The 16,822-nt window shown below is 37.1% G+C and overlaps 1 protein-coding gene across 3 annotated transcripts in view; it reads left to right on the forward strand.

The window, feature by feature from the left end:
- LOC121738477 (calcium-transporting ATPase type 2C member 1) overlaps window positions 1–12,924 on the forward strand; it is a 54,874-nt gene extending 41,950 nt beyond the window's left edge. For all 3 annotated transcript variants that reach the window (XM_042130545.1, XM_042130544.1, XM_042130546.1), the window contains exons 15-19: window positions 1,644–1,813; window positions 2,570–2,733; window positions 3,167–3,300; window positions 3,745–3,848; window positions 12,421–12,924. In XM_042130545.1, the coding sequence (XP_041986479.1) occupies window positions 1,644–1,813; window positions 2,570–2,733; window positions 3,167–3,300; window positions 3,745–3,848; window positions 12,421–12,557 (709 nt within the window). In that variant the 3' untranslated portion in view covers window positions 12,558–12,924. The remainder of the gene's footprint in view (window positions 1–1,643; window positions 1,814–2,569; window positions 2,734–3,166; window positions 3,301–3,744; window positions 3,849–12,420) is intronic.
- Window positions 12,925–16,822: the final 3,898 nt, after the last annotated feature.

The following is a 16,822-nucleotide window of genomic DNA, read 5'->3' on the forward strand; positions in this document are numbered from 1 at the left end:
GCCTTACACGCTACGGTCTACCGGGGACGGGAGAGATCCACCTGTACAGCACGCAGGTATGCCTGCACAGGTATACCGGTATGTGTGTGGGACCTGGTCGCCTGCGCAGGTCCAAAAAACTGCACAGGTATATTCCCTCACACATTCCGGTCTACCTGCGTAACGTGTATGGCTTACATTACTACCACAATAGACATAACGAATCAGTATAATATCGACTTCAAACTTTTAAAGATTCCCGCGTATCATCGAGGACAAACGTTTTTGCCAATTTTAGTAAGAGAAATATGGATAAACCATCCATCTACTAGTACTACTACTATCTACCCATCACAAAGCGTTGTTTTTTGTCGGCGTTGCGAAGTTATCATGAAAGCGTAAAGAAAGTAACCAAGTAAAGATTTTTAGTCACTAAAACTTCAAACAGTTTTATTGGCGAACAACTATTTTTAGAAATAAATTTCCATCAATTTTATTGTGACTTAGAAATCATGTGGCGGAATTAGCAAGTCAAATAATCTATACTAATAATAAATATAAAGCTGAAGTGTTTGTTTGTTGTTTGAACGCGCTGATCTCAGAAACTACTGGACCGATTTAAATGTTTTCTCAGTATTAATCAAGGAAGGCTTTATTATATATCCTATGTAGCCTATATTATATTATCACGCTAAGACCAATAGGAGCGGAGCACCAATGAAGAATGTTTCAAAATCGGGTGATTTTTCCTATTGTGCTGCGTAAACGATAAAAGTCTCGCAAAAATCATATAATATTACAGAATTTTTGCCCTTTAAAAGTTTAAAAAAAGTATATATATAATTTGTAAAAAAAGTATATTTTGAAATATACTTAGGTAAGTATAGGTACTTTTTTAATATAATCCGAAGACGTTTTTGTATATTTTTAGAAGCTTGCCACAATTAATAAAAGTCTTTTCTTCATTCTATACTTTAATTAAAATAAATATGTACTGGTTTTTTTTTATTTCTTTTGACAAGCGCTTCTCGTACTTCCCATCACTAGTTCTGATTTATGACATGCCGTGAATTTGAATTAGCCAGTCGTAATGCATTTCTTACCTCTCCCCCCGCGTCGCTTACCTCAGCACATTGACACAATAATTTGTTAAGAGAAATCAAAACATTACGCGTCTATTGGGTTATGTGGTCGCTGGTCACAGCCGTATTACGTTTTTCTCGTATAATATAGACAAACGAGCTTTTGCCCGCGGCTTCGCTTGCGTTAAGAAGTATTATTATATACAAACTTTCATCCCCTATTTTAACCCCTTGGGGGTAGAATTTATCAAAATCCTTTCTTAGCGGATGCCTACGTCATAACATATACATGCATGCCAAATTTCAGCCCGATCGGCTGTGCGTTGATAGATCACCATGTCAGTCAGTCACCTTTGAGTTTTATATATAAAGATTACCTACTCGACCAGTTTCACAAGTTTCCCATAAAACGTAGCTGTTGCAATTACTTTCGTACTCACGCACGTAAGTACGTATACTTTGCGTGTGCGTGATTTATTTTTATCGTATAAAAAAGAATGGCAACTTCACATACATTTTTAAATACTTTCTTCCCATGGATCCATGGATTTACTTGACATAAACTTTTGAATATTATTTCAGTTCGGCAATCGAGGAGGGCAAGTGCATATTCTACAATATCCGCAACTTCGTTCGCTTCCAGCTATCGACATCCATCGCGGCGTTATCGCTGATCGCACTCGCTACACTCATGGGCATACCCAACCCGCTTAATGCCATGCAGATATTGTGGATCAATATTATTATGGACGGTGAGTAAGCTGTATATTATTGTAGAGTATAGAGATAATAGGGACGATGACAAGGTCAAAGATTAGCGAATTTTGTTAATAAAATAAAGAAATCACGGTGAAAAATAAGTGTTCCCAAAATTACAGCTCGATTGCATTTTTATTTTTTTTGTTATGCGCCTTCAAAGTTTTTTTTCAATTAAATTTCTTAATATTTGTATACCAATCGATAACTTATGCAATTAAAAGCAACTTTTGTTATGAAACCACTTTCATAAACGCAATATTTAATATACCCTTCGAACAAAGTTGTCTCCCGATGCGTACAAACTACGAAAGAGTGACGTCAGTCTTTCGTAGCACTTTGTATGGAGCGTTTCGGGCAGGTCTATTTTTTGAGATGTTTGAATTGTCATATCTTGGCGAATTTTTAAGCTATCAGAGTCATTCTTTCAGCGATGTTTCTATTTTTAAGGGTCTTTCAATTACCAATAAGAAAAAAAAAATAGTCATCTAGCCTATTATGTCTATAAGTTATTATTTTTTAAACATACAAGATGATATGTGGACGATGTTGTGAATTAATAATGGGTGTCTTCTAACTTCTTCGTGAAAAGAAGACATGTCACTTATGGTGATTTTTAATTTTTGTAAGCACTTGTTATCTCATTGGATATTCGATAGGAATGCGATATCTTAGCAATATCTTCTGCACGAGTGAACGAGACAAACAATAAGTTCATTGTACGAATTTCACAATATCTTTGTCTCTTTCAGGTCCCCCGGCGCAGTCTCTCGGCGTAGAGCCAGTGGACCACTCGGTGCTGCAGCGGCGGCCGCGCGACACCTCGCGCCGCATCATCTCGCGCGGGCTACTGCTGTCCGTGCTGCTGTCCGCCGCCATCATCATCGCCGGCACGCTCTGGGTCTTCAACAGGGAGGTGAGCGAGACAGACTGAGTGCGAGCGAGAGGGCGACACCTCGCGCCGCATCATCTCGCGCGGGCTACTGCTGTCCGCCGCCATCATCATCGCCGGCACGCTGTGGGTCTTTAACAGGGAAGTGAGCGAGACAGACTGTGTGCGAGCGAGAGGGTGACACCTCGCACCGCATCATCTCGCGCGGGCTGCTGCTGTCCGCCACACCGGGCGGGCACGGGACACACAGGGCGACACCTCCACCACGTCTCATGAAGTCGCTGCGAGCTGCTGCTGTCTGTATCCAAAATCATGCTGGAAGCTCTTATGCTGCTAGCAGATTTGTATATCTGTCTATCTTCTCAGAATATTTTTTTTACGACATGTTCAATGAATTGTTGTGTCGTTAACATATTATATCTGTATCTCTTCTCAATATATCCGTCTCTGTCTACAGATGTCGGACAACAAGATCACTCCTCGTGACACGACGATGACATTCACATGCTTCGTACTATTCGACATGTTCAACGCGCTGTCCTGTCGCTCGCAGACAAAGTCTGTCTTCCAGATAGGCCTGTTTTCTAACAAGTGAGTATTAAATATTTTATTAAATTGTAAATATGTTTTGTAGTACTGCGTGCGTACATGCGTAAGTGTGTGCGTGCGCCCGTAAGGGCGTGTACTCAATAATAAATCATTTACTTTTTATGTTTAAGCTTTTAATAATATCAGCTAAGACATAAAAATAGGCCGAATGCGAGACCGACTCTCGTACAAGGTTCCGTGTCATCATAAAGCAACAATATATATTTTATAGTTTCTGAGATAAGTAGCTGTAATATACGGACGGAAAGACAGACAGACAGTCATGACGGATCTAAAAGGGTTCCGTTTTATTGCTATTTGCTACGCGCCCATAAGATTATTTTTTGTCTGGTCTTATAATACTTATATTATTATATTTAACGTATAAACCCTAAATTAAACTCCTCAAAGCAAACAACAATTTACAAAAAAAATATCAATTTCCAGAATGTTCCTGATAGCGGTGACTCTGAGTCTGGTGGGTCAGATGCTGGTGATCTACTTCCCGCCGCTACAGAGGATATTCCAGACTGAAGCGCTAACCGGACATGGTACGTCACTAGTCTGCAGGGCTCCATCTAGCTATTTAGCCGCTCCAGGCAAATATCATTTTCACCACCCTTTACATACAGAAAACCATAAAAGTCATAAGCTTGTTTTGTTGGGAATGGGGGAATATTTAAGTATAACACTTGAACATTTCTACAATCCAACCTAAAGTAAAGTTGGAAGCACAGAAATGGATCTAGTTAGAACCGCCATGGGTATGTACTTCGCGTGCCATCGCGTTACCAAACGTTGTACAATGTCAATCTTTCGAAAGTCTGTTCTTTAGTCTGCGCTCCACCGTAATCGGAATCGGACGTCAATCGGAATTCTAAAAATGTCTAATTGTGCCGTATTGGTCTGTGGAAATTCGACTAGAAACGTTGCTCTAAATAGTGGATATGTTTCTTCTCATCGGTAAGTAATTTTACTATTAAATCATTTCTTATTTAATAATCAATCCTTTATTTTAAAATCAATTATTTAATGTTAATCGTGGGTGGTTGTAGTTTTTACCATGAAATCTACGTAACTGCGTGTGTACCGCATGATTCATAATACATTGCCGCTTTAGTTAGAAAATTATAGAGCCCGTTCTGTTTGTCCGCTATTGAGCGCGCAATGGAAATAAAACAATCGATACTTTCATTCCTCGCTTAGTTTCGAGGTACAGTCAATATTCTCATTTTTCTGTCAAATGAAGCAAATAGTGTTGTACATATTCTCGATTCTAATTAATCGATTTTCGAAACAGACATGAAACAGAGGAATGATAATGTTCGCTTTGGGATATTTTGTGACTCGGTAATTATACTTTATGTAATATTATGTATTTATGTTTCTGAGTGATTTAGTTTAGAATAATATAATATATTATTACTAGCTGTCCTGCAAACTTTGTTTTGCCATATAAAGTATTTCACCCATATTATTATTTCATTGAAATGACTAAATAAATATGGCACCATGGCAACGTCCATCGCTATCCAGTCTCACAAACTATGGTCGCCGTCAGTCTCGAGTTGTAATAATTCACTATTATATTTTATTCAACAAATGCACTTATCAATACTAAAGTAGCCAGTAGCCGTCTCTCTTTCCTCTTAAGAGTTTTGTTTTCCTATATATGTATATGTAACATGTATAATATACCAACATAAACTGACGCTTCATTCCTTATTTTTTACTACTTTCTGCTATAAAAAATTTAGATACTTAGTACTTATTCCAATCAGGTAAACTTACTTGAAGAGTGACGAACTTAAACTATAAACAACCAAGCAGACGGGATGCGCAAGCACGACCTCTCGCTCCAAAGACTAAAGTCGTACTGGCAAACCATAGAGATATTAAACCAGATATCTGTGTGGCAAGTGGCAAACGAGGCGGGGCGCCGGGCGCGGCGATTCCTTTGAATCGATTCCGCGCGTACGGGTATTCCCATCACTAAACTCTTGTGACGTCACAGTAGGTATGAAAAAAGTGACACGCTCGTGTTCATACAAATTGGAGCGACATGGCGGTTCTAACTAGATCCATTTCTGTGGTTGGAAGGTATTATTTCTTAAACTTAGGTAGTGGATGGCTAATGTCTAGGTTGCAAGATTGGAATAAGTCAATTTTGCCGCCCCTCATATTTTGCCTTTCTAGGCAAATGCCCAGCTCGTCCAAATCAATTCGTAGGCAGATTTGAAATTGTCAAACCCAGACAGATTACGACTTACATTAAGCTGACATAATCCGACCAAATGACGTAGGTCCGTCAACTGCCTATGAATAATTTCTTCGATGCTACAAAAGTGTGGGGTTTGAAAAGCTTGCAATATTGACGTACGCATGTAAAGGAGACAGTTAATCTGATGTCTGATGCTTCATTTTTGTTTTCCTCGCCCGTTCCGTTCTAGCAACCGTCTTACATAAATTCTAGCGGCGAAGGCCCGGGACACATAAACACGATACGACGTCGTGTCGTACCACGATGCGGCGTCGTTTCATGATGCGACGTCGCGTCGTGGGAATCTACGATGAGCATCGTAAAAAACTACTTCGCGACATCGTAACGTGCCACGATACACGGCACAATGCCCCCGATATAATGCAGGGTGAATTGTCGCAGTTAATTTCTTTGAATTTTGAATATCACGCATCGTGAGTTTCTACGACGCGACGTCATGCCGTGTATCGTGGCATGTGACGATGTCGCGACGTAGTTTTTTACGATTCACATGATGCATTGATAGTTTTATGTGAAACAGTAATACTTACATTTGTGTCACAAAAACACTTCCGTTAAAAAACTGTGTACACAGCCCGTCTGAGGTTCAAATGTGAACTGTCGAAAAATGGCAGATATTACGAGATTTTCCATAAAGTACGTAAAAACTCAGCCACCTCCCTATTTTACCTTCCCTAACACTTAACGATAATAATATATGGGTATTATTGGTGACGTTTAAAAAGTGGCGTAGAATTGAAGTTTCTAACGATTCATTTCATTTTAAAAAGTTTATTAAGAAAGTTATCTTAAAATACTATAAAAATTAGGTGAGGTGATAGCCATTTATATAAATATTCATCTTCAAATCTTTCATACTTACTGTTACAGCGACAGTAGAAGTGCACCTCTTCCACGGTGGATGACATATTTTAAGCTATTTTCTTACCTTTTCTTATGTTTAATTGTAAATATATTTTTAGACTATGATTTGAACCGAAATAATTGACAACATTTCATTTAATTAATCATCAAAAATAAAAAAATACCATTTCTTTGTTTTTATTTCCGAAGTCCTAAAAAAATTACAGATTTTTTTAATCATTAATTTCCGAGAAAAAAAATAAATCGAAAAATTCACTTGTGACGTCATTGGTACGGCAGAATACCTTTGCTTGTAGGAACGAAAATAATGCAGATCTAAACACAATAACAATTAATTCAATAACCTCAAAGTAAAGTACCACAAAGTCAGTGACAGTACCTCAGAACAGGAAAATAAGGAGAAGTGTTATGTAGCGCCGTTTATATGGAAACCTATGTCACCGACTTCAATGACACTATATTGTCAGCATAGTGTCAACGGTACACGGTCTAGAGATGTCCGGTCTATCTACGGTGTCGATTAATTATTATTACGACGATATGGATGTATTTTGGTAGGTATTTAAATACTATTAAAAGAATGAAAGTGATAAATAATTAATATTACAGTCTAACAAAAACAACTTAAAGGCCGAAAGGGGTTGAAATCATCCATGATTACTTAGATGAATAATCAGCTGTTTGGCAAAATCGTAACTAGGCAATAGATAAACAAACATTCATAATATTATATAACCAGATGAAAAAGACAAATATATCTGCGAAAACCGCATTTAAAACGGATCAGTAGTTTTCGTGTGATGCTGGAACAAACGTACAGACAGACAGACAGACAATAAACTAGGCACAGTTTTGGCTTCTATAGCAATGTAGTAACATCCCCCGCTTGTTATTTTTTGAATATCTTTATGAAGGAAAAAAAAGGGACCCTATTCCTCCTAAGACTTCGATGTCTTATTGTCTGCCTTGGCTGTATATCTCAATAACCGCTACACTTCTGAAATTTTCACAGATTGTGTATGTCTGTTACCGCTATAATAACAGATACTAAAACATATTAAATTAAATATTTAATTTTTATCCCACACAACAAACGTGATTTTTTTGCTATTGTTTGCTCGATATCATTAATGGCAACAGGTAACTAGGTAGGCACTTGAAAAGTACAAAATACTCCATTGTATTTATACTTTAACAGTTAATAATAAAATTAAAATAAACTAAATAATTAAGGATTCGTACTAAAACAAAAAGAAACCTTTCGTGCGCGAAACCAACTCGCACTTGGCCGATTTTTTTCATACATTTCTCTTTGAATTTTGCGTTTCTGGGAAAACTGAAATAGGACTAAAAGCGAAGAAAGTGATACAAATCATTCTTCAAAGATGCACTAATAATTATTGTGAGTTATTATATGAGTAAGCATTAAAGCACCACTTCTTTCGACTATAAAATAAAACTTCCGCATATTTATAATAAATTTAGACCTTCCGCGCGGCTTCACCCCCGTAAATTAGGAATTTCAAAGACAAATTAGCCCACAAAAATAGCCTATGATCCTTCATGTGGTCTACTTCTTATTTATGCCAAACAACATAAAAATTGTTGGATGGTGCGTGCCCTTTCAAATAATTTTCCCCGTTTTTTCCACATTTTCCTCTGTTTCTTGGCTATGAGCTATCTAACTCTGAAAGGATACTTCAAAATTTCAAATCGGACTAGTAGTTCCTGAGATTAGCGCGTTCAAACATAGAAACTCTTCAGCTTTATAATATTAGTGTAGATAATAACGCAACCGCATAAAAAGTGTCGATAAAAATATCGATACCAAAATCTGCATCACACCACATCACTAGTGCCTTAGATTGATAGTTCACGGAACATTTTTCGTGAAGAATTATTAATATTTAAATTAAAAAGTCATATAAATTACAGTTGGCTGTGATAGGTGATCCCGCTATTTTTGAAATTCACAGTATCGCTGCAATTTTTGTACGTAATTATAGCACAAGTCAGCATTTTGTTCACAATTTACGGCGTAGTGAAAACGTGTAATGGCTCCTCTTCAAGATGGGCCATCGTAGTTGGCCATCGCGATGGCCCAGCGTGGGGAGGACGTAGTGGCGCAGGATGGCTTATGGCGCCAGCGATGGTTGTGGGGTGGCGGCAGTGTATCGCCTTACAAGATGGGCCAGCGTAGTTGGCCATCACGATGGCCCAGCGTGGGGAGGACGTAGTGGCGTAGGATGGCTTATGGCGCCAGCGATGGTTGTGGGATGGCGGCGGTGTCGGTTTTTCGGCCGCACATCAAAGGGACCCAGCGACATTGATATACAAAAAACCCAAGATACACATTACATATAAGTGTTACATATAATTATGACCATGACTTTTAAAAAATAATTATAGATTTAAGTTTTAAGTTTAATTGTAATATTTGAAAAAAATAACAGTTTATCTAATAAATATTTGTTTCGTTCATTTATACATATTTATATCATACGCAAAACATATACATATTTATTTATTTAACATAAACTCTTAGATGAAAGTTGTGAAACCTAAGTATCTTTGTATTGTGAATTGTGATTTGTGTTTAGAACAAAATTTAATTAACTCTTACAACCTAATTATTTCATTGAATTAAAAAATATATAAATGAAAAATACGTCTCACCACCATGCCTTGTCCTACCGGCGAAGTTCGGTCATAAAAATTTATTGCTTTTTGTAGACACCTTTGTAAAAAAAACTGTTTATAGTTTGATTACAAGTACCTATTATAGTAAAGACGAGTATTTGGCGACAGTTTTGAGTCTTACTTTTGTTCGCAACTGTGCATCTTGGGTTTGTATATCAATGCCCAGCGAGCGGTCGAGGAAGGTGAGTGAGGACGTCGTATGTCAATTTACTTGAATTTCATTCAAAATGACGAGTACGTCGTCTCATAATTTTGTATGTGCATTCGTTAGAATTCTGAGAATGGGTTTCTATCTCATTTTTATATTATTTCTATTGCCTATTAGAAATAATTTATGTGGTAAACCAACGTTTGCCGGGTCAGCTAGTGAAGTTACAAAATTGAAAATTGTACGTGCTGTATAAATATATTGACCATAGATTGTCCATACATATTATTATACTAGCTGTTGCCCGCGACTCCGTCTGCGACAGTATAGTATGTATAATAACAAACATAGATGTGTATCTATGTTTGAGTGTGTACTCACATTGTGCAGTGTGCACATTAATGAAATGATGGTATGTGCTGTACAGATATTGCCGCAGCGGCTAATGCTTCCACGTCCATCTTGAACGACGTTTAGATCAAAAGTCACAACTGAACACGGCCATCATGTAGAGACGTTGCGACCATTGTATAGCTATAGCTAGGGAATGCAATATGCCGGGATACCGGGATCCCGACATACCGGGATCCCGCATGTATTTTGCGGGACTAATCCCGGTCGAAAATTTAGCGGGATCCCGTGGGACTGGCGGGATTACAAAGAAGCGTGATTCATACGTGCTCTGCGCGCGGGGGGCGTGAACTGGCTACAGGCAGCCCACTAAACAATTTACATTCAGTTCACCTATAATAATTCACTTTAAATGACAATGATTGTATCAACCAGCGTGGAGGCTGAGCCAACTTTTTCAGCTGCTGGCTAGTGGCTACCTTGTGTCGAATGTCGTCTTGTGTCGTTGTGCCGTTTGGCAGACACAACTAATACCTTAACTTTTTTAACATAATTTTATAAGCTTGGGCTGTACCTATAAATGTAACGTAATCTTTTAGCACAACTTTCTCTATATTTCGAAAAAATAAATAATTTTAATAATAGATGAAAATAAATAGGCGTGTTTTTTAGTTTTTTAACTATTATTATAACATAAAATGTTTAGTTTTTTTTATATCTAAGGTATGAAGTAGGTATTAATAAGCCCTTGTAAAAAAAGTGACCGAGTTTATTTGAGTTTCTAAGAATAAAATGGTTTCTATCAATTAGTATCAGCGTTGCCAGATTTTTTTTGTGCCAAGTCGGGACTTTGAAACTTTTTGAGAAAAAAAGCGGGATTCTTCAGTCTATTATGCTATACTATGCCATACTATGCCAATCATAGGGCCGTAAGCCTACTATCGTTTTGTAGCGATACTATCGCGCGTTCGCTTCGCTACATTCGCGAAGTCGCTAGTTGTTTATTCTAGCATTACGGGACGCTAATTCTGTCGCAATTTAGGCTAGCCGTAGACGGACCGCAAAGAAAAAGTATAAAATCAAAAGTTTTTTTTTTTAATTTTTACCTTTTTATTTGCGTTAGAATAACGTTTACGTGACAAAAGATAGCTAAAGTAGCCAAAGAAAATCCACAACTCTACCTCCCGTACTTTTATCTTCATTACGCACCTTTCTTTCTCAGCACGCTGCACGTACCTACGTTCGGGCTTTTCCCGAAAAGCGGGACTGCGCCTGTCCCGCACGGGACATTTAATTTTGATGAAAAAATGGGGACGTCCCGCCAAAATCGGGACGTCTGGCAACGCTGATTAGTATAGTCTTTATAGCGATTTATTTTAAAAGTTTAAGTCCACCCTGCGGGATCCCGCAAATACCGGGATCCAGCGGGATTTTTTTATTTATTTATTTATTAAACATTCTTACAACTATCATTACAGACTAATATCCAATTGTTAATTGATTGTGATGGTTCAATCCCACAAAAACCGGGATTGAAATTATCTTGCAGGATTGCATTCCCTAGCTATAGCCACTGCATGCGCCATTTGATGGGCCAGCGCTGGGCCATCTTATAGAGGCGCCACACCGCCATTCGATGGGCCAGCGCTGGGCCATCTTGTAGAGGCGCCATAAGCCGTGGAGTGATTGACATACGACTGACAATTGGTGCCCATATGGGCAGGATTTGGCGACATGTGACACGCTCTATAACATATCTCTTACTTCTAAAATCTGTGGACAGTACTGACAGTTTTTTTTTAAGAAATCAGTTAAGACGTGCAAAAAAATATTTTGTTGTTCAACCGTACCAATGACGTCATTGGTACGGTTGAACAATCAGATCAGAATTAAAAACCAAGTTTTATAAATGAAAATGATCACATTTTCAAAAATAAAAAAATATGGGTCCCCTAATTTAACCCCTACTTTTTTATTTCGTCATAAAACAAGTACAAAAAATATTTGAAATGTTGTCAATTCTAATGCATTCTTGAGTGCTTTATTTTTTTCGTTAGAATCAGTTTTCGAACATAAGATTTAAACACTTATTGATTTCTTAAGCTTACGCGAGTATCACTCATGATATTATAAGGTTGAAACACTTACGGATTTGGTTTCAACCTTATAATATCATAAGATAAATACAATAATTTTAAAATACCGAGGGCGGAGAAAAAATATTACCAAATCAGCAAAAATTGGCGGCCTCACCCATGTATTCGGGAACAGCCACGGTAAAGCTATCCCATAGCATTTTTATCAACTTATGCAATAAGGGTAAATTTATAATAGGGCAGAGTCGAAGCGCAGCGAAGCGAATTCCCAAAAACTGAACACAGAAAATTCAACCTTAACTCCAGAACGTAACGCACACATTACTTCTGCGAGACCAATCAGTGTTGGCATTGCATGCGCGCGAAGTCGCGTGGATGCGCCAGACGCGTGCGCGCCTTTTAGAATTCTCAGATGTAATGTTAACGCTTTTGAGTTAAGGTTGGATTTGCTATGTTCGGTTTTGATACTTCGCTTCGATGCACTTCGACTCTGCGCTAATATAAATTGACCCTTGTAATTCGCATGGTCGCACTTACACAAACACCGTGCCGAAGTCTGGCAACTCCGCGCCGCTGTGCCGGTCGGAGTGGACCTTGATTCGGTCGCCGCGCTCGAAGCCCGCGATAAAAGCTATGCAACAGCTTAAAAAAAACTCCAACGAAAACATAACTGTTCCTTTCAGATCTCATATTCCTCGTGTGCTTGACATCGAGCGTGTTCATCGTGAGCGAAATCAAGAAACTGCTCGAGCGCGTGATCAAGAGGCGGTCCTTCGGAAAGTACTCGACGAAGGCACACGACGCCATGGATTTTGTATGACAGGAGTCCCAGAGGAAGGAGCAGTAAATCCCGGTTGCCATGGCGACGGACAAGACAAAGAATCTCACGCTCTCCAACATTTGAACGAGATCAGTCGTGCTTTACAAGAGCAGCACGAAACTCAGTTTGATAAAGCCAATGTGGTTGATGAGATTCAAAGTCGCCATGATAATCGAGACAATGAAATTGCTCTAAGAGTAGACAGTGTTAAGCCGCTAGGACTGACGTTGGACTTAGGCGCTAGTGGTAGTGGTTCGGTGAGAAAGTGTGCGGCAAGAGAAAAGTGCGCGTTTAGCGACAATTGCCAATGCGGCGAGGAAAAGTTCTTCTCAATATACGACGGTAAAGTCGATTTTAAATCCAATTTGTAGTGTAAATTATTTATTTTTTAATTTTTAAGTGAAATACGCTTATGTTTCTTTGTTTCTCTGATGGTGTATAGATGTTTAGGCACATAGTTTTTGAGATTGTGAAGTCACATGTTACACATGTCTACAGTTTATGAATTCAGTAAGATGGTAGGCTAAAGTTACATTCTGTCTTAACTTGGACATTAGAAATGTTAGAGATTTATACTAGAAAGTGTCACTCTAATCTCGTAATATAAGGTATATGTTGCGCGTAACTTTAAGGTAATTTGTCGAAAATGGAAGGCGAATGCGCAAATACGCCATGCGATCAAGTTGTGCGCGCGGCCTAGACTAGTAACAGAGTAGACGGAACTAAGGAGTACCTCGACTTCAAACAAACGGGCGAATATACGCGAGTTGGCCGGGAGTGTCACTTTTAACATATTGTTTCATAATGATGGGTACTACGTCAAACGTATCGAGATCTCTTCTGAGACGGCCTATTCGTTAGTTCTGTTTACGCTAGTAATCGTGAAAATATGTCATGTCATAGGTTATTTAACTTTAATAAGTAATACTAAGGTTGGTTTCTAAGGTTTTATCTATTCAATAGTATTATTGATTGGTCCGAATCCGTTTGCTATAATCTATTGAATAGATAAACCTATTACTAAATATCAGCAACTGGACATCAGTAAAGCACATAATATTTTGGTGTTACCTAAAATTATCACAATAATTGTTTATATAAAATAAATTACACAGAACTCATGCAATGAATTATTAAATAAGCAGGAAAACCAACTTTTTATTATCTTTTGATTAAAATTATTATGATATTGCATTTTTTGTATTATATTTTGTAATATTATGTATTAGTATAATTTTTACATTTTGATTTTTTTACTTTATTTTTGCCAGTCCTGTACAACCTGTGTCATAATATCATAATATTATCTATTAATAAATATTTTTTTTATTTAATTTTATTTTCTTTTTCTTATATTCCAAACATTTGCTTTTTTGTGCAATAATGAGTCATAGTGATGTTATCTGATATAAAATATATATATTAAAGTAAGTATAATATAGTGTCTCTACTAATAATAATAGTCTACTCTAGTAATTTATAAGAACGTAAGTAGTAATGTAAATTTTAACTGAACTACACAATATAAACTAAAGTTGGTCTTTTCTATCCAGTAGAGAACTTTCTATCTTTATATTATAGTCACAACATAAAATGAGTGTAATATCAATATAAGTATCAACATAGCTCTATTAGTAAACCATATTATCAGGGATCTATCAGACAGAGAGCGGTAACGCATGCGTTCAAGCAGTGAGTTTTGCGTTCTTTGTGTTGGGGGTGTTCTGACTGCGTCAGTATTGCTCCTGTGAGACTCACGGCTCTAACATAGAATGCAAACGCAGAACGCTTGAACGCGTGACCGCCCTCTGTGTGATAGATCCCTTAGACCTAACTTATAAAAATAGTAAACCTAGACTAAAAAAATATTTATACAGCAGATGACTTACACAAAGGTTACAAAAAGTTTACACAAGTATTGAAAAAAGGCAAAGCAATTTTGTATAAGTAATCCATTGTATAAATATTCATATGAATGGGGGGGGGGGGGGGGGGGTAAATGAAGTAATTTTTAGTATAAGGCTTTAGTTTAAGAAAGTATTACGTTTTAGGTTGCACTTATGAAAATGCTTTAGATGTCATTGATATTATTATGTTGTGATTGTTGTGATTCTTATTTTGTAGTTGTTTGTTATATTTTAATGCAATTATGCGTTATGTTAACAAAATATTTATGTATGTAATTGCAAAGTAGGTTTAACAGTCAGTTTTTTTTAATGGGAACATATTAATATCACTAATAGTAAATATATTTTAAATGATAGTGGTTCTGATTGGTGTCTACAGGTTAATATTTTTTTGACAATACTTGATAAAAAGCTCAAGAATCTCATAAGTAATTTTCGGAAGGAACTGCATTAATAGTTCGATCGTGGATTCTTGGAAATCTATTGTTATTCTATTGTTTCTCGCTCACCGGTGAGCTTATAGGGCTTGGTGGGTTAAATGTCAAAAGTTTTGAAATATAATAATTAAAAGAATAGTTTTGTGGTTATAGCTTTTGCCCTTTGATAGTGTCAGCGATAGGTTTAACCACTAACCAGTTATATAATAACAGTAATTAATATTATTATAATTATATATTAATGTTATTTGTAGACAAAATCGCCTAATAGTCTATAACAAGTCTAGACATATATCTATAAAATTCTATTGTGATTTTTTCATATCCTAATATTATATAAATAAACCTTTACTAATAAAATAACCCACATTGTTTACGTAGAACTAAAGTTACAACATGTTTTGTCTATATAAAGTCTGTCTGTATTCACATTGCTGTGGATTTTCTTATTAGTAAAGTGGTTATATCTATAAGAACTTTATACATTTCTCAATAGTTATGCATATACAGAGTTTAAGGGTGGTGCAAATATTTTAATAACTATTACCATTAATTATTTTGTAAAGGTGAGACCGCACTATGCGACACTACATTGCATGGGGCGACGCAACATTCGTGGTTTAGCTTATAGTGGCTTATACGTTTTCCTAATGAGAAATTTCGATTTCGAATTTCGTGAGACTAGCGCAAACATTCGTTTTTCTTCACGAGCGAACGCTTGCATTCGAAACGCACGTGCGGAATTCGTTCCCTTCGGAAAAAAGCAAACGTGTGCCTCAGTTAATGTATTTTCTACTGATTCTATGCATTTGAATGTCCGAATACGGAAAATGAATTTAAAATCAAATACGGAAAACCTGTGTATATGGCCAGCCTTAAACATTATTTATATTAAATAGGAGCCACAGTAGCTACGCGACACAACGTCAGTGCTAGGCACCATGAAGTGTCGCGTCGACCCGTTGCAGCGTAGTGTCGCGTAGTGCTGTCTCGCCTTAAGAGCTGGAGCTTGCTAACAAAATTGGCTTACATATTAAATCGTACTAGTTATTAATAATAATTGGGATCGAAAGGTTTCATGGTATTTTATATTATTCATAGGTATAGTAAATGTCTTTATACTTCCTTGCACTCAAAACATGGCTTTAAATTTCTTTCACAAAATATTATGTTATTAGGCAAAGTATAACATGTATCTAGTATTTATTAGTATATTTATTTGTTGTTTAGTAATACTTCATTTAAAATAAAGGTTATAATATTATTAAAATAGAACTCGCATCTATTGAGTAACTTTAGTATTTGTTAACATGGAATGGTGCAAGTAGATCTTATCTACTTGCACCATTCCATGTTAAAGGGGTACGAAGATTTTGGCCGACCTCCTCTTCTTCTTCTTCTTAGCTCATTCCCACTTTACGTAGGGTCGGCTCTCCTAGTACATTTGCGCCAAGAAATTCTATCTTGGGTTGACGATTTAGGCAATTTATTTACAGCTAGTGCTTTGGTCATACTGGTCCACCATGTGGCTGGTGGTCTGCCTCTAGCTCTCTTAGCTTCTGGGAGACTTAATGCCTTTTTGACAATGTAGTTGTCGTCTCTGCGCATAATGTGGCCATACCATCTTAAGCGTCTCTCGGTCAGTTTGTCGGACACTGGAGTTATCTTGAAGCTTCCTTGAAGCATTTCTAATTTTGTCAAGTTTAGTTACCCCTCCAGATCATCGTAACATTTTCATTTCTGTGGTGTGGAGCTTTTGTATAATTATGTGTTTCCTTGACTGTCCAACTTTCTGAAGCATATAGCATTGCAGGTCTTACCGCCATTTTATATACTTTCCCTTTTGTACGGATTGGCATATTTGAGTCACATAGTACACCGGTTAACGATTTCCATTTCTGCCATGCAGTACTAACTCTAT

This window comes from Aricia agestis, chromosome Z (assembly GCF_905147365.1).
Source record: "Aricia agestis chromosome Z, ilAriAges1.1, whole genome shotgun sequence".
NCBI lineage: Eukaryota > Metazoa > Arthropoda > Insecta > Lepidoptera > Lycaenidae > Aricia > Aricia agestis.